The sequence below is a fragment of the Brachyhypopomus gauderio genome, chromosome 1 (assembly GCF_052324685.1).
Source record: "Brachyhypopomus gauderio isolate BG-103 chromosome 1, BGAUD_0.2, whole genome shotgun sequence".
Taxonomy (NCBI): Eukaryota; Metazoa; Chordata; class Actinopteri; order Gymnotiformes; family Hypopomidae; genus Brachyhypopomus; species Brachyhypopomus gauderio.
In genome coordinates this window covers 15,862,612-15,881,048 of record NC_135211.1, presented here as the reverse complement: position 1 = coordinate 15,881,048, position 18,437 = coordinate 15,862,612, and the positions used below count along the sequence as shown (strand labels likewise).

The 18,437-nt window shown below is 43.0% G+C and overlaps 1 protein-coding gene across 2 annotated transcripts in view; it reads right to left on the bottom strand.

The window, feature by feature from the left end:
- Nucleotides 1-15,786, bottom strand: part of igdcc4 (immunoglobulin superfamily, DCC subclass, member 4) — a 51,591-nt gene extending 35,805 nt beyond the window's left edge. The window contains exon 1 of one of the 2 annotated variants that reach the window (XR_013129930.1): nt 15,331-15,786. Coding sequence is in view for 1 of the 2 variants with exons in the window: in XM_076999320.1 (XP_076855435.1) it covers nt 15,331-15,511 (181 nt within the window). In the remaining variant the exon portion in view is untranslated. The remainder of the gene's footprint in view (nt 1-15,330) is intronic. The other variant, XM_076999320.1, reaches the window with a different exon arrangement.
- Between the last annotated feature and the right edge of the window lie 2,651 nt (nt 15,787-18,437).

The window sequence follows — 18,437 nt, the reverse complement described above, 5'->3', positions numbered from 1 at the left end:
CTATTAGGTAGCTGACGGTACTTCTTAGTCCTCGTAACTTACACTTAACCGCCATTCCGTTCCTCTCAAGACCTTAACCTAAGGTTTTAGGACTTTGCAAAATGCAAAAAATAAAATAAAATAAATTAATTTAAAAATCTGGTAAAATTGCTATATCTATACATTAAGCTGTAGCTACAACGCGCTGTTTGGGTGTGATATGACGGATTTAGTTATTCCCCTATAGGCTACGCTGTACCAACTGTGGTACCATGGATGCATCTGAAATGACAGATTATTTTAAGCTAGAATTAACCAACTTGAAAGCCCTCAGTCGAGACTGCCGCAGTTGGTATTTAGCTGCGTGACCTGTAATGAATTATTTCTGGGTTTACGTATAAAATCACCTTGTGATTGCACGGTGCAATAGGATATTTAAATTCACAGCGACATGAAAGGCTCGTTTTAATGTGTGAAACTGACATGGTTATCATTCCTGTCATTCCATGGCTTTTGGTGTCGCAGGTTATGGTCAGTTTTGCGTACCATGAATTTAAAGTGTTAGGCTACTCCAAATCTATCTGTAATTGAGCAGTCATTTCACAAAGGAGAACCTGAGAAGTTCACGATGAAGTATTCCATTTATTTAGGCATATCCACACACCTAATTCAAAGAGTTGATGCTGAACAGGACACCAGTATGAATGCTGATACACAACAGGATAGGAGAATAGAGATTATCACATCTCATAATTTTACAGACCTCTTTGATCCAAAGAATATTGTCAATAGACTATCTGCAGAAATTAAATTAGTTTCCTGCAAGTACTGTTCAATTACTTAAATACAGCAGAGGATCCCTGAACAGCTACCCAAATAAGTCTTACAAAGCTGACAAATCAGACCTGCTCGGTTCACGTGTGAACATCATCTATATTTTAAAAATGTTTTTGACACTCTGCCCTGTTTCAAAAGGTTGCAGTGCAGTCGGGCAAACAGAGCAGCCACTATCCAAATCTCTTTCCTCAGCACAATACACAAGTACAATCAATACTCAGAGGCACTATTTGGTCAATATTATAATTTAGGGAGTGCAGCTGCCCATTTTGTATCGTTTTAACCCCTTCTGAAAAGAACAGATGCATGAGGTAAAACTAACAGAAAAGTGACATCTTGACAACAAAAATGTGGTGATGGAGATTGCTGTTGTACCATTTCAACAGGGCCGTTTCTCTGCCTCCGTCTTTCTTGAACACGTTCTCACATACACTCTGAAGAACCCACTCTAATAGGCCTACCTATATATAAAACACACTTATATAAACAGTGAAGCAAATACTTCAGCGTGTGTACAGACAAACCTGCACGTGTGCATGTTCAGTTCATCAGTCATCAGTGCTGTGTGTGTTATACAGAACAGTAGAACACAAACTGGTGAAAATGAAGAAAACTAGTTAACAGCATCACTGTTGATACGGACATGGTGATCTTGGTAAGGAAGTAGGTACCATCATGTGAGAGTGTTTTCATAGATGCATTTCATTCAATAATTCCAGTTTTTTTTTCCTTTTCTGCATGCAGTCTGAGTTACCCGTGACTTAAGATTACAAATTTAACATCTTGGTCTTAAAAACATTTATATGTGAGAAAGCACTGATTTAGTTACTCCGTTGTTGAGTCTGAGACCCTAATTTCTTGTTGCACATTGATGACCAAGACAAACGAGTAGCCAAATGCTCTGTTACTTCTGACCTCCTAAAATGGAGGGCCGTGTAATTTTCTACAAGGTTCACTTGAAAATGATCCTGAAGCCGACACTCTGCCTTTACATTTCATTCGTTATTGCGTTTCAAATACGCCATACTGTGACAGAGTCAAACAACAAGGCGGAGATTTGCAGCAGGTTTCGCTGCTCGGGGACAGATGGGCAGGTGTCCCCTCTGCAATCATACGGCAGGCGTCAGGGTGTGTGGGTGCACTGTTGCGTATTCAGCATAACACACATCAGTAATCTGTGTGATTTAACCTTGAGCCCACACCATGTACCATCTACACAACATACACCCACGTGCTGTACAGGTAGGAATTTCATTAACTAGCTAAATTATTCATTTTAAATGTTTTGCATGTTCGCTTTCACAGGTGAAATTCTATAGATCAGAGTCGGAAGGTTTCATGCTCACCACATGTACTACTTTCAGTTTACAAGTCACTAGCTGGTTTATACTAAATATGTTATTGCAGTGTGTTCACCGCAATATGCTTCTACATTTTTTCTTTCCTTCTGTTACTGTACACTGTATATAATAGTGATGGTGGGCCTGCGGTCAGAGAACTTTGCCATGAGTCACGCTCTAGGTTCATACTTAGCTGTTAACATCCTTGCTTCATTCTATGAAGTATTACATTTTTAAACTGCTCCAATCAACTGACTAGTGCAAGGAATATCACAAAGGAAATGAAGACTCTGAGATTAACCCTTGGAGTTTAAAAAAGATTATTTAAAAAAATTATTTTGAGCTCATACAGCTTATTAATTACAGCAGCAGTTTAACAAACACAGTTAAATCACATGTAACTGAATTGAAGAATCATTCATCTTTGTACTGGTTCTCCGAGGGTGATACTGGATGGACATGGTCCTCTCAGGTCCTCTCCCTTTAATAAATTATTCAAATAACAGTGTATGAGCATGGCCCCCTTTCATGGTTTTGGCTAAGGATTAAACATTGATAGATTTGTATAAGATGTGAGTACTTAAGATTCAGTAGGAGAGGAGTTTGCAACATATGTGATTATTCATAAGGGTATTTTGTATAACGCTAAATAGCAACACAAGGATCTAACAAAATCCTAAAATTTACATTCTTTTTTTTCTGAAAATAAGTGTATTTTGCATAATTTAACAATGAGGCTCACAGTTTTTTGGATACAACATTCCACAACCACATTTAACAAAGATGCCTTTAACTTCGAGATGTTCAGTGCTGCTTAATTATGGATAAAATATTCATTTTAATTGTTTACTGTGAAATAAAAAAACTATACATTTGGAGTTCTGCACCTCTCAGTTCAACGTTCAAACTGGTACGTTTACAACTTGCTCAGTTGGATAAGACAACTACAAAGTTTTGTCTTTGAAAAACCATTCAATCCAGTCCATTGGAACCCCCAAGATGGTCCAAGTTTTACCAGATTCCAAGTCTCAAGGACTCTTCTCAAATACCCTCTTGCTGCTTAGGGTCAGGCATAAAGTAAACCGTGGACTGTCAGAGGTCCCCAGAGATGTGGTCTCCCGTCCTGAACTTCGCTAAGAAAAACATTTGCCCTTGATTAAATCATACTACATTAATGGTCCAATGTTCCAACAACAGATAATACATTTAAATTATGTTAATGTTCCGATTACATATTCAACAATATCCTCTGAAATGCATTAACAAATTAATGAGCAAATGATATCACCTAAGAACAGTGTTGGGAACGTTACTTTAAAAAAGTAATTAGTTATAGTTACTCACTACTTGTAAAAGTAACTGAGTTAGTAACTGAATTACTCTATAATAAAAGTAACTCGTTACCAGGGAAAGTAACGATTTGCGTTACAGTTAAAAAAAGGTTATATGCCAATTAAGTTTTTTTTTTTTAAAGCAGTTTTCACAGTCAGTTGAAATGAGTAGATCCACATCCAGACCAGTGCAGGATAAAATCCTTTAAAATCCCAAATCTTTGGAAAAAAAAAGCAAAAGTAAACATTTACACTATATAAAGTGCATTTACATCTATGAAATTAAATTAAATTCTCTCAACCTGAGACAACTGGGGTGGGTTTCCCAAAACGTTCGTAGCGCTAAGTACTTCTTAACCTCGTACGTTTCATACGAGGTTACGAAGTACTTAGCACTACGAACGTTTCGGGAAACCCACCCCTGGTTTGTTCACAACAGAAGTAAACTTAACAATAAAACTTCTATTCTTAATTAAATAAATCAAATACCCAGTCTGGTAGACATTCAGGAACTTCAAGTATTTTCTTAAATAATGTTTATATCGCCTTGAAAATGCTAAATTTTCTTCGGCTTGCACCTGACACCATTTCGGCCTCTTCTCCGTTTGTGTCGTGTCACTCGCGTGCTTCGGCGCGCATGTAAAAACACTGGCTCTGATTGGCTACCATAATGCTGCCTTAGCCAATCGCTTACTGACTTGTTAAGTTAAACAGGTGTTACACCGAGAACTGTGTAATCGGGATCTGTTACTCCTCACTAGCCTGGGCAGCGGTCCGCTCGCATTAGTATATCAATATATAGTAACGCACCGCTTTTAATGACCAGTAACGTAAACGGCGTTGTAACGACAGGAAAAGTAACTAATTATATTATCCCGTTACTGATAAAATGATGCCGTTACCTAACGTCGTTATTTTTAACGGCGTTATTCGCAACACTGCCTAAGAACTACCATACCAGTCTCTGTTCCAGGTATTCTCCATCATAGCAGCTCTTGCATGACAGTTTCCTTTGGGTGTCACCAGCTCAGCCCCCTACAGGTAACTACACACACCTGTAATTCATTCCCAGACCAGGGCACCTAAACATGCTCCACTCGTCTTCTGACCTCTGCCATCATTACTGTGAATATTCTATGTGGTCTCCCCTTGCAAAATCAGTGTTTGTTTGCTTTGGACAGCCTATATCTAAGAAAACATCAGATTAGTTTTCATGTATATGAGGTTAAATGTAGCAATTTTAATTTAATATTGCAGCCCTGGTCATCAAACACCGATTATGCCCAGGACTTTTGATTTAAAAACATGTAATTTCATTGAAATGAGAGTGTACATATATATTATTACCCACAATGCGTGTGCTGCACCTTTAAACACCACCACTGTCTCTGACCACACTTTTGTGGATTGTCTCAAGGAAAGCAGGATGTAGGGGGACCAGACAGCACAAGCCCATGATGCCACAGACAACCAGGCACCGGAAAATCCCTCCCACTTCTGTTCTCCTCGCGTGAAAGACGCACGTCTCCCCTCTCCTCTCTCGCTTCACTGGAGACATGGCCGCCACACGAACAGCGCTGGCGGTCATTAATGCCTCGCAGCGTCGAGACTTCCTACTCATGGGCTCTGAAAGGAGGGACACGTCCGTCGCTCACCAGGAGGAAGAAAGGGAGTCGTCGTCCCGGGACACGGCAATCGTTTTTCTCCCCTCAGCCCAGGCAGAGAAGTGGGCGGTGGGGTTGGGTGGGGATTTGTTAGCAGGCTGGTTCGGGTGAGGGTCTGTATTCCTGTCCCTTCACATGCATGGAGAATTAATGAATAAACAAAAAAGGAATGAATGACTCCTCCTTTGCAGCTGTGCTGCTTTCTGAGTCGTTCCAGCTGGGACCACTGCAGGACACGATATGAGTCTGACGCAAACTCTCTCTCCTTCTGTTTCTCTCTCTTGCACACACTCACACAAACACACGCTCATCTGCACATCGCCTCCATTAACTAATGTATCTGCAACAGTGGCGGGAGTGGAAGAGAGCAAAAAAAAAAAAAAAAGTAGGCAACAGCTCCCAAACCCAGCACACAACCCCACCAAGCCACAAGCAGCTCCCCGCCGGTGCTACAGGGGTGATAAGAGTGCAGGGGGTGCGGGGGGGGGGACTCCATTCATCCGCTCAGTTTCCTGGGCACCACACACACACCCACACACAACTCCAAGCCAGTTCGAATATGATACTATCTGAAATTTCTGGCATGAGAAGGGGAGAGGAGAACTCTGTTGAACCAAAAGGAGGGTAGGCTCGTTCAGGGAGACCAAAAGGTCTGAAAAGTCCCAAGTTGACTCCAGACTGCTTCTTACTACGGACCAACCATAGTAATACCAGATTATTTCATATTCGAGGTCCTGACTACACACATGTGAAATGAAAATATTTACATGCTCATCCAGTTTGATCGGAATTCATTTGGGCCCTAGAGATGCGCTGAAACAAGCTCTTCATTAAAACACACAGATGGAGCCATCATGGATGCCCACGTCCGATAAATGCTTCATGGATTATACAGAAAGCAGACATGGCTTGTTTGTCCACAGCATTAGTGTTCAGAGCAAGCACCTGTTCCCCAGGTGCCTCTCTCAAAAATCCAGATGGAGATGTGCTCTGGAGGCCTCATGAATACGACATCTTTTGGAGGGGTTTTTTTTATATATATTAATCGCTTTTATAAGTAACTGTCCATTACCAGCAAAGTAACACAAGTGGATAAATTTGGAGGAAGTGTGCAGGCAGTTAATGTGGTGAAAATGTTATGGAGATCAGATATCTGGTTTAGATTAACCTCAAAGAAGGTGCAAAGAAATGTGTAACTTTTCTTATTCATCAAGCACAAGAGTGTGGAGTATAATGGAGAGCAGCCAGGGAGAGAGAGAGAGAGAGAGAGAGAGAGAGAGAGAGAGAGAGGTCAGCCTCCTGCATGAGTTCAGAATTGTTCCATCACTGTGTTTCTTGGGGGCATTAAAGCACAACTCAGAACAGCAGGGCAAAAACTGCAAACCTCTCGACAGATGAGCACGCCTCCACGGGCCTGCAGCTGCAAGCATTTCAGACACACGCACACGCACACGCACACACACACACACACACACACACACACACACACACACACACACCCCTTCAAAAGGAGGTAAACAAGGTGGCAAGGAGACCATGCAGAGATGAAGTGAGCTGAACCATTCTCAGTTCTCTCATGTCCTGCTTCAAGACATGATGGCTTCAACGTTCCTTAAGTGCATCAGTCAGAGTGCATGTCTTTTGAAGATGCTTGCCACTTAAAGGAAATTGGAGCAAACCAACAATAACGGCTTTAAAATAGCCTTTTCTCCTAATGTGAAGTCTGCTTATATATTGAGAGTCAACAATGCCTTCGAAAGCCAACTGCCATGTCTTCTTTATTATGTACAAATTTGCATTGACTTAGAAGCATCCAACAGCTTCTTCTGATCATAAGTACATACCCATATACCCATCTGCTTTCACTACAAGGATCTTTGGACATGTACATTCAAATCAAACCTCCACACAAATTTGCTCAGTCACACACTCTAGCAAGTATACATGCCCCCACTCCTCAGTGTCTGAGCTTAGACACCTCCTCCATCGTCATGTGACCAAGTGGACAGCCATGTGGAATGGAAAGAATGTGATCATATGACTGTTTACAAGGGAGAGACCCCACAACACACACACACTTCCATTTTTTGAAATATTGGGTATTTAATATGAATAAGACAGATCCATGTTTGATATGACACCACAGCTAAAGCCAAACATTCATCCTACAGTACACACACACTTGCTCGGTAACTCCTCTAACACACCCACTCATGTGCATATTCAAGAGCATATGAGGACCTAAACCTAAAGTCCTCATCCCAGGTCCAATTCAGGCCTGAGTGAATCAAAGGTGTGTGAGAACACTGAACATGTCAGCCACACACTACACACAGTGCACATCTACACACACTTAACACACCAACCAACATAGGTTAACAGTCTGATTAGTTGATAATGGGAGTTATTTATATTTATACAGTGAAAAACTGTATTTAAATAAGTCGTACTACTAGTCATTGAGATTGCAACTAAAAAATGGTAGACGTGCATTAAAAATAAAGAAGGCTACATTTTCTGAGCTAGAAACAAGTTTCATTTCAGTATTAACTGCTGCATGACGGTTATTCCCCCATATCAATGTACGTGGACAGCAAACACTAAAACAGAACTGTGGCAGAACCAGTTTTCACCCAGCAGGACCACAAAATAACCATTAACTGGAGTAAACTGGAGGGACCGGAGTGGGTTTCAAATGGGCAATCCATGGCAGATTCACTAAGCCTGAAACAGGCCCTGTGCCAAAACAAACCATCTGCTTACACAAAAGACAGATAGCATTGAAGTTTTCAGCCCAGTAGTTTCAGATAAGGTTCCCAGCTTTGACACTCAAATATATTCAGGCCTTGACTAACGTAAAAAGGTCCAGTGCGCTAGGGGCTACTGACCACAGCAAAAAACAGAAAAAGCAGTGGAACAGCCTGCAAGATCCTTAGACACTTGATCCATCTTTTACCATGGGGGTAGGGGGTATTTCGGCTCTTGAACTTTGACCCCTCTGCAAGGGCTCGTTAGACCTGCCTCCGTTACGGAGGCCTTGATGAAAGCACCTGGGCGAGCTGTGTTAGATTACGGCTGCGGTTGAACTCTGCAGGAATGGTCCATCTCCAGCATCAGAGCCGGGGCCCTGGGCTCCTCACATCTCCCTCTTACTGTGCCTTTCACCTTAGCAGTGAACGCGAACAAAACAGGAAGGACAGCCATAAAAGAGAGGGGGGAAAAAAGGACCTCCCCCCTCAGGCAGCACTATTACAGGCCTAATCCAGGAAACCATCGCAGACACACAACCCTAACTGGCACCCGCGGAAGGTCGACTGTCTGAAGTCGAACTCAAATGAGCTCGAACAAAACACCCTTACAAAGAAGTTGTTTTTTGCAGATTTCTATAAACTACTTTCATTTCAATAGACTATTTAACTTACATTTTCTGATTTTCTTTGCATAAATGTAAAGAAAAATAAATCTAATTTAACAGGGAAGGCCACAATTACGAAAAGAAGCAGTATTCTCTGCTCAGTAATCTTGTTAACGAGTGGCACTACCATCACTTCTACTGATGTGGAACAGACAACAATTAGTGCACCATTATTTCAGCTCGGTTGGTCACAGCTGAAATTAAAAGCGACACTGTGTTTATTTTCTAGGCAACTGCTAGGACCCTGACAGGTATGATGACATCACACCTTAAATGTGTCTTCTAAGAACTGCTGGTTACATCTGACTTTACATCAACATACAACACAATACCAATTCCAGGTTTAATACAGGCAGCAACTGTAAAGAGAGACTATATTTGGATATATAATGCAGACTGGGGACATTTTCCCCAAAGCAGGGCCATACGTAATTGAATTAGCAATACTGCAACATTTACAAAGCAGCTTGTTGCTCATTAAAGATGCAATTAACTTGATGAATAATCCATAAAGCTGCATTCTCCAAGCACACAGTCAAAGAGACCTCTGAGCAGAGACAGACCGAAAAAGTTAGGAATATTTGGCTTTTGGGTGAAATTTATGGAAAACGTGAAGTTCACACTACAGTGATATTATATCATGAAAATAGGGGCTTTTAATTTGAAGCATGGAATGGTGATTTCCTCCTCTCAAACAATTTACTGAAACAAAAGTCAACAACAGTGGTAGGTAAACCCCACCGGTCCTTTGTCCAGCGTAAATGCCTCCTGACCCATGCAAAACGATGACGTCTGTGCCTGGTGGTGTGGTCAGGTACCCTGCAGGTCATCTAGCACACAGACCACTCTCATGTAAATGGTTTCGAATGGTGTGACATGACATTTGGGTGCCTCTCTCCTCACTTAAACGTGCCTGGAGTTGCGTGGCATTCATTATCCAGTTCCACAGGGTACTGTTCACAATGAAGCGGTCATCTGTGTGGGATGTCAAATGTGAACAGCATGATGAGGAGCACTGTTTAAATACCAATTCTAATTGAACCAGGAAATGTATTGGTCGATTCATGGACCAGACACCTGTTGTGAATGTTGCCGTTAAGCTCCTTGTTCGAGAACAGCAAATTGTGCAAAACGTACTGATGCATTGAACAGCTGGACATGTGCATTCAAATGTTAAGAGAAGGTCACAATAATTTCACCTGAAATTTCACCTGAAAGCCAAATATCCCAGACTTCTTTTGAGCAGTGTATATAGGTCTCATGAAACACTCAACAGCCTCCCATGGTAAAGATAATGGCATCAGATGCCATATTTGACCTGATATGGAACAGATTTGAACAGATGCGCTTTCGCTAAGTGACCAGGTGGAATTCATACCTAATGGATCAGGTGTTTAATCAAGTGAGAAAACTGGATCACCATAAAACAATTTGGAGATAAAACTAAGAGTCTGGGTAAAGGTGGTGGTCGATAGGTCTTTATCAGATAAGGGACTTTAAGCATCCACTCAGTTTCACAAAGTCAGGAATAAAGTGAAGTAATGTGGGGCTGGCTAATCCAAAGCAGAAATCCAGGCCCACGATGATTGACGCATCTTCCACCAATCACAGGTTCAAATGCACACCAGAGCTGTTCCCACCCTCTCTCGCCCCCATTCTCTTCAGCCAAGGTTTCTAAAGCCAAGTGGCCCGTGTGATAGACAAGCACAGGGGAAAAGCACACAACAGAAGTGTTGGATAACACAGTAGGAATTGTTGTGTGAAAGTGGAAACAAGTTTCGTGTTCCCCCATCAAGCAGCTACAGCATTGCCAGTTCCACAGAGCGTGAAACATCTTGCATCTAGCGTTCAACTGTCTGCCATGGCATGAGCAGGGCTTGCATGCTTCATCTTTTGGAGGAAAAAAAAACTTGCTGGTATCTTTTGTGAGGAGGCAATGGGAGAGCAAGACAAAGACACACACAGAGTTTAAAACGATCTTAGCAGTTGAAGCCCTCATAGGCAATACCGTAGTATTCCTCGTTCTCTCTGAAACGTTGGCACATTGCCTCCAGGAATGCCCATCGAAGTGCTGCTATCTGATCAGCTCCAGAGCTGTGGGGAGAGACTTCTCACGGGGAGGAGCCTGGGGTCACCGTGAGCCAACGGATCAACCGGCTCCTTCCCCTTCAACTCCTCACATTCTCGTTGTCACATTGGCTCACTGAGATCAACTTCTCCAACCTCTTTGTAAATTTTAAATAAAGGGAGCCAACAACCAAGCTGGATATAATGGTAGGCTCCAGACATCCTTTGCAGGTTTTGCCTTTGTGGCATATATGATGAAAAACTACATATGCTTGTCTGGCTGTGGATTTATAGCTATAGTGCAAACTTCATGTACAGAACAAATATTTTTTACTCTGTGCCCGGTTCATTTTTCACTATTTCCATAGCAACCATCTCAGTGTTGGGTTTACTTCAGTCCCATCCATCAATATGTTTATATGAGAAGGTGTCTGAGCCGTGTGTGTGTGTGTGTGTGTGTGTGTCACACGGAGCACACTGAATGGCGTTGTGGGAGACGGAGGCATCTCTTACCGACATCCAGCCCTGACGGAGTGAAACAAGGAGGTGAATCTGACTTTCAACTCACCCCCACACCCTGTGTGACACATCAATGAATTCCTCTTGGGACACAGTCATTGCTAGAAGTCAAAGAAGGCTCTCATCCAACTGTGACGTGTGCGATCCAGGTCACGGAAACGCCTCTGGAAACGCCACTGCACACGTGCAAGGCAAAAACACGTGAGCGCACTCCGATTCATCCGTGCTGGGCGGCGGTGCTAGGGAGAGGGGCAGGAACACATCTTCTGCTTGTCCACCAGGGCATTTTCAGAAAGGTAAACTGTAGCTCACTTGGTACTAACACCACCGAGGGCATGGGTTCAATTCTCACAGACTACACATACTATCCACTGACCAGTGTACACATAGTTGCTCTGGATAAGAGCATTTGATAGGCAGTTTACGAACACACAGCTTTATCCAAGACCCGTCATGGTCCTACATTTCCTCTTCATGCATCCATGATCTGATTTACTGGAAAATATCAAATGATTATATGCTGGAAAATATCAGACAAATGTGCAAGTTCAGAGAGTCATTCTGCATCTGCCAGGCACTCCACAAGCTGGTGCTTTTCAGTTCAGAAGAGAACCGACAACTGCCCCCACTATTAGCCAACTACCACCACTATTAGCCAACTGCCCTCATCATTAGCAAACTCACACGAGATTGGAGGAGCAAGCTGCAGAAACCGCCTGCCATCTCAGCGCACCAGAAAGCAAACAGTGATTAAGAGGACAGCCTTTGTTGAAGTTTACTATGCTGACGGCATCCTGGAGGGCTCAAAAAACCTCAACGAACCCCACAGTCTCAAGCATATAGCCAGAGTTCAGAGAGGGAGGGAGGGAGGGATCCTCAACACTGCACTGCATCACTCACAGACCAGCCAATGGCAGTAGATTCCATGTCTTCATTCAGCTCTCCAGAAAACAACTTTCCTAGCAATGCTGCTTTGGGATGGTATGCAGAACAACAGCTCCCCTGAAACTTCCTTCAGTGTGCCAAATACCAGCCGAACCTTAAACAAACAGCTGCGTGGTGTTCGCTAAACTGGCACTTTGATCCAGCTGCTAAATAAAAGTTGTGCCACTTCATCACCAGGTATTTCTCAAGCCATATCTCTGGCAGCTGAATTAGTTTTTTTTTTTTTTTTTTTACAAATATGGCATAGGGCCAGAAATGGTCCTCTTTAATTCCCCCTGAGGGACACTTACAAGCACACTGAAAGCCACTGACTGCCTGCTGAACTGCTCTTTGTGTTGGAAAAATTCCACCCATCTTCCCATTTTGTAGGGATTTTTCAGTGCATCTCAGAATCAAATGTTTCAAGAAAATACACTTTGAGCCATTATATCCATCATGTTCATCAACAGTGAAGCCATACTTAATACAGGAAGACTCATGCTTTGGAAACGTATAATAAACATTTAATAATAATAATAAATAATAATAACAATAAACTTTGCATTAATCCTTTTAACTGACGAACGTCCTCATATAACCATGCTCATATGTCTGCTTTTTCAAACAGGAATAATTTCATTGATATATAATTACCTAAACTAATTTAGCTAATTTAATCAATAGACCAGCACTGCTGGGCCTTTCGTACTCCACTGTAAAGGGGATCATAAAGTCATCGCGTTCATGCCAAACACAAACGGTTCAAACTGAATAAGATGCCAGACGAACTGCATGTCAAGTACTGTCGAGTCTAATTAGACAAAAGCTCAAGAAGAGAGTTTCTAGCCAACAGTAGAACAATTCAAATGGAAACCCCCTCGGCTGAATCTCGGGGGTCAGACACCACCTCCATACCGACAGGATTTTTGGCTGACAATCCTTTCAGATGTGTACACCATTGGCATGCTTAGCATGAAAAGAAGAACGCACTAGAAAGAACAGAGTTTCCAGCCAACAGCAGAAGACCATCACCTGAGAATTGCAGCCTATTCTGCACGAAATTCTTGGTTTCCAAAATCACTGTCTCAGCACATATCATTACTTTGTAAGCTGTTCCATTACTCAAGATAACATCATTTACATACATTTGATCAACTGCTTATAAGTCCTGTCGGGAGTAAGTACCATATTAACCAAAAGACAAATGGTTTCTTACTTTAAAGCAGACGTACACAAGGCATAAAACATTTTTAGGTGAACTTACCCTTTTAAAAAAATTTCTACAATGGTTGGAAATCTTGTTGGAAAGAGGCCACGAGTGCACGGTGTCTGCACACGGAGCAAGAAAGATAATGAGGGTGGTAAAGGCAAAAGCAAGAACAAAATTCAAATGCAGACCTCTGCTGAATCCCGGGGTCGGACACCACCTCCATACATTTTTTTTTTTTGGAAGTTACAGGGGAAAGTTGCTGGGGAAAGTTCTCACCGTGAGCAACGAAATAAGTCAAGCCCATGACGTTTGGCAGACTGCAACATGGAATATGGAACCAGGGGCTGGGTGTGGTCAGACAATACTGAGAATCTTTTGCCAACAGCACTGCCATGTTTAGCATCAAAAGAAGTAGACACAATGAAAGTCTCAGATCATGAGTCGTGTTAGATATGGTGGGGGATCATTTTGCAATGGATAGGGGCTCTGGATAACATCAGTGGTACAATGATTTCCTTACTGATTCCTTATTACTCTTGATTTTGATTCTTGATTACAGCAACCACTCTCAAAAAATAAAATCACCAGGATCAAACTCCAGCCTATGTCCCCATTGTTACTGTCGCCATGTCACTCTCAACATCTCCCAGTCTTCACTGTGCCTGATTAGGAGAGGGAGCTCCATAAGTGTGACACCATTATGTCCGTTATGCTCATGAGAGGTGTGGGGCATGCATTTTTCAGTTAAGCACATGGACCAAGTAGGTAGGTAGAACATTTTGCAAGTAAGGTAGTGTCATCCATGTATTTCGGAAATGCTGGTTGCAAGCATTGAGACATTATTCAGTAACGGATACTCTGGATAATTTAGACCATTTTGAAAATGTTTCATAAACATGCAGACCCTTTAAATAGAGCACTTCACTATTCCCCTTTAACAACCAGTAAGAAAGTCTACAACTGAAATACTTATTCATACTAACCCGGTCCTTTTGAATCCGTCCAGCCCTTGAAGGATGGGCGTATTCGTTTTATAGATTGTGCGTTGGTTTTAAAGCGTTGTAAGTCTATAAACATCTTAATATTAATTGAGAAAAGAGCATATCACAACTGCAAAGATCGCTTGCTTTCATAATCACAGTCGCTCATGCCCTGAACATGCAAAATAGCGTTTTCGGACCGACAGGTAGAAGTAGGAGGGCGGGATGCGAGGATGTCCACATGTTTTAGCTCCAGTCTTTGTCATGTAAATGAGGTACCGATCGTTTGGATTATTCGAACCAGAACCCGCCTGAACGTCTCCCCTGATCCGGGACAGGAGGCTACTGCGATGTCCTTCAGGCGCCGTGAACAGCGCCCACACGTACAGGAGCAAAAGCAGCACCAGGCTCAAAGATGACAACTGGATCTCATGTACAATTCGATATACTTCAATTAATCACACAATTCACAACATACTCCACCTTCAAACTTTTAAAACAAGCACAAACTGATTGTCAAACTCGTGTCAGGAATGGAAGGTTTCTTCCAAAATTGCCTTTAACAGCGTGACACGGAATTTAAAGTTTATTATTTGTTTATTTATTACAAAAAAATAAATAAAAATAAATGTAATGTCGTCATTCCACTTTTCCATGAGCTCGTCCAGATTTATTCAACAACGTGCCTAATCTTAAGCACACTCAGCCACTATTAAATCAAAGACGTCAGAAACCCTTTTAAATGTCCCTCATTTTGTTCACACCGCAACTTTTACATCGAAACGAGTGTCCATATATTTTCTTTCGCTCAAAATAAAACTTTAACTCATACGTGCGGTCACAAATAAACGTCCCGGTGACCAAACTGTCCGAGTATTGCACAGTGACCACGTTTTTGTAGCCGATAAAAAAAAGAAAAGGTTGCAACAAGGTGCAGAATGACTGTGGGCAGTGCAGCCGGACTCGTCCTGACAGGAACCGAACAGTACCGACACAGAACTTAAAACACCACGCGTAAGCCATGATGACAATGAACAGTTAGTCTTTTATTATTTATTCTTTACCTTGCACGGACAGTCCACAGCAGCCCAGAGAAAGCAGACAGAAGATCCAGATATTCACCGCCATGTACAATCTTTGCGAGCTGCGCGGTTCGGCGGAATCCGGACGATTCTCCTCAGAATTGTTCGGTTGGTCACAATTTCGTGTCTGCCGCAGGACCGTCGTTGCTCCGTCTCTCAGCATTACAGGACTGTATTAGTCGGGGGAGAACCGTCGTATCTCTCGTCGCCTCATCGCCATGTTGTGAGCGAATGTTAAATGTGTGTTAGCTGCTCCACACACACACACATTCACTCCGTTTCTCACACACACGCGCGCACACACACCAGCAGCAAGTCCCGCTTTAGGTATCCACTGGAGTCGCCTGCAGCGCAGTCCTCACACACCCCTCCTAAATAGTCTGCAGCTTGAGGCTGCTTCTCGCTGCTGCTAGGCTCGTTGTCCCACTGGGCTCCGCACATACCAATTCCTTCATTTAAAATCATCTATTATCTCTCTGCTCGCCGTCGATCAACAAAATAAACACGTGCTGCAGAGCGCAAGCCAGGTGTAGCCTACATACACTGTATCAGCAGTGTAACAGTGTATGAAGCATCTCATCTAAAACAGTAATCTCACCTGTTTAGCGCACTGCTCTTTCCACATCGCAACTACTTAATTTACTTTAATATAAAGCTTTACATGTGAAGTTGTGAAGTGTTGCATTTTCATCACAGTTTGGATGTAAATCTTTGTTATCTGAAGATGGTATGTAGCTCACACAGGCAGTGGCAAAGTGGGTATGTATTTCTCTTGACCTTCAGATGGGCAATAAAAGGGAACATCCAGCCCTCTGTGTTAAGAAGGGGATGGAAGAGGCCACATGTGCAGCCCATCAAGGGTTTCACCAGACAGGGAGATGAGGCCCACAGACAGGGGTGCATGCTCAGGAACACTCTTTTTACACACACACACACACACACACACACACAAACAGCGACAGGACCATGTACTCAGGGGCCCACTGGCTCACATACACACACACACACACACACACAGCAGTCCCCTAACTTAGGTGATCTCTCTCTCTCTCTCTCTCTCTCTCTCTCTCTCTCTCTCTCTCTCTCTCTCTCTCTCTCTCTCTCTCTCTCTCTCTGTGACACACACGCACAGCCTTATGTGCTGGCTATGATCCACATTTAACCCCCCAGAAAAAGTCACCAGGGTCAAACAGACCCCGCGGAGACGAAGATCAAAGCAACCCCCACATATATCTCAAAGATCCTTTGCAGCGCCTTACAGCACAGTGAGAGAAGCAGTTATGGGACAAGGGACAAGCCTATATATGTTACATGAACTACACAACATTACACTGCCCTGCACTGCATGAACTACACAGCATTAAATGATTTTGTTGCACTTTATCACTCTGATTTCTCACTGCACTTGCAGCATTCGCTGGGACACACTGAGAATTCGCCAGAACAAACCACGTTGTAATATAAATACATAGCTGCTTTTGATGCCTATAGCAACTTACTTAAAACAGCCCTTTTATATGCCAGCAAGCTTATTAGCACACAGCTGGATGCTGTGATGAGCCTTCATCTCGTCTTGTTACAGACGACCCGCAGTCTGAAGAACCGGCTGACGGGAGATCCCCAGTCCAGGAGGAGACCCCCCTGTCCAGGAGGAGACCCCCAGTCCAGGAGGAGACCCCCAGTCCAGAAGGAGACCCCCAGTCCAGGAGGAGACCCCCAGTCCGAGAGGAGACCCCCAGTCCAGGAGGAGACCCCCCAGTCCAGGATAAGATCTTCAGTCCAGGAGTGAAGTGTCACTTAGCTTAGTGGTTGTTGTCTGCTTTTTCCTGTCTCCACTCAGGAGCAAATGAACAATCCCATCGCCGGCTGTATCAAATGCTTGGGACCCTGGGAAGTGCGTAGCTGTGCAGTGCTTTGAAGGCTTCCCTCTACACCTAACATACATGATAATTATGTGAGAGGGAGAGAGAGAGGCAGATGTGGAGACAAAGAGAGAGAGTGAGTGTTGAAGGGGGGAAAAAAGAGGTTAAAAACGATTCATTACAACAAAGACAGAGAGAGACAGAGAGCCAGCTGCCACCGTGCCCCCACCTCAGTGCTGGATGACTGTGATGGAAGACCAGGACAGAAACCTAAACCCAAACAACCTGAGCATTGCGCAGTCATTAAAGTAGCTGATTTATTCACATCCGCAGGAGAATCCGCATCCAGTTGGAATTACAGCCAGCACACTGTGACGGGAGAACAGGAATGACACTGGAGATGCGTCATAACACGTGCCGTGTAGTTCCTGTTTATTAGTGATACACGGCATGCGTGAGTCTCTGACCACATCGGCACCGCTGCAGTCACACACCTCCAACACTCTCCACCTGGAACCTGGAGAGATACTGCTGGAGTTTACCTGTGTGATCTCCTGTCGTTTCCTTTTAGCCACATCAGAGGCATATTTTATCACCAAAGGATGGAGTGACTCTGTGGTTGTGTGGTTATGTGTATGTGTCCTTGTGTGTATGTGGGGTTGTGTGGTTGTGTGTATGTGTCCTTGTGTGTATGTGGGGTTGTGTGTATGTGGGGTTGTGTGGTTGTGCGTATGTGTCCTTGTGTGTATGTGGGGTTGTGTGTATGTGTGGATTTGTTGTAAACACTGGGAGATTCTTTCATGCTTGCTGTTTTACGGATCGTTATGGATCTTTACAACATCAACAAGTGAATGAGACAAAAATGATGATACTCAATTATAGTAGAGGGTAATTGCTTACACACACACACACACACACACACACACACACACACACACACACACACACACACACACAAGGAGAGGGAAGTCACTGCACTTTACTGAAGCACTGACTTACAAGCAGATTTCAGGCACAAATCTACAGCAGTATTTGATTACAAGCTAGACATGCCACCTTCATTTCATGGTATTCTTCTTCTTCTTCTACTTCTTCTTTTTCTTCTTCTTCTTCTCATTCTAATTATTATTATTGGGCTTATTGTAGCAGAGATATTATGATTAACATCAACAGTAAACTATTCACACTATTATTTTCTTAGAATTAACCTCTTATTATTCGCAAGTA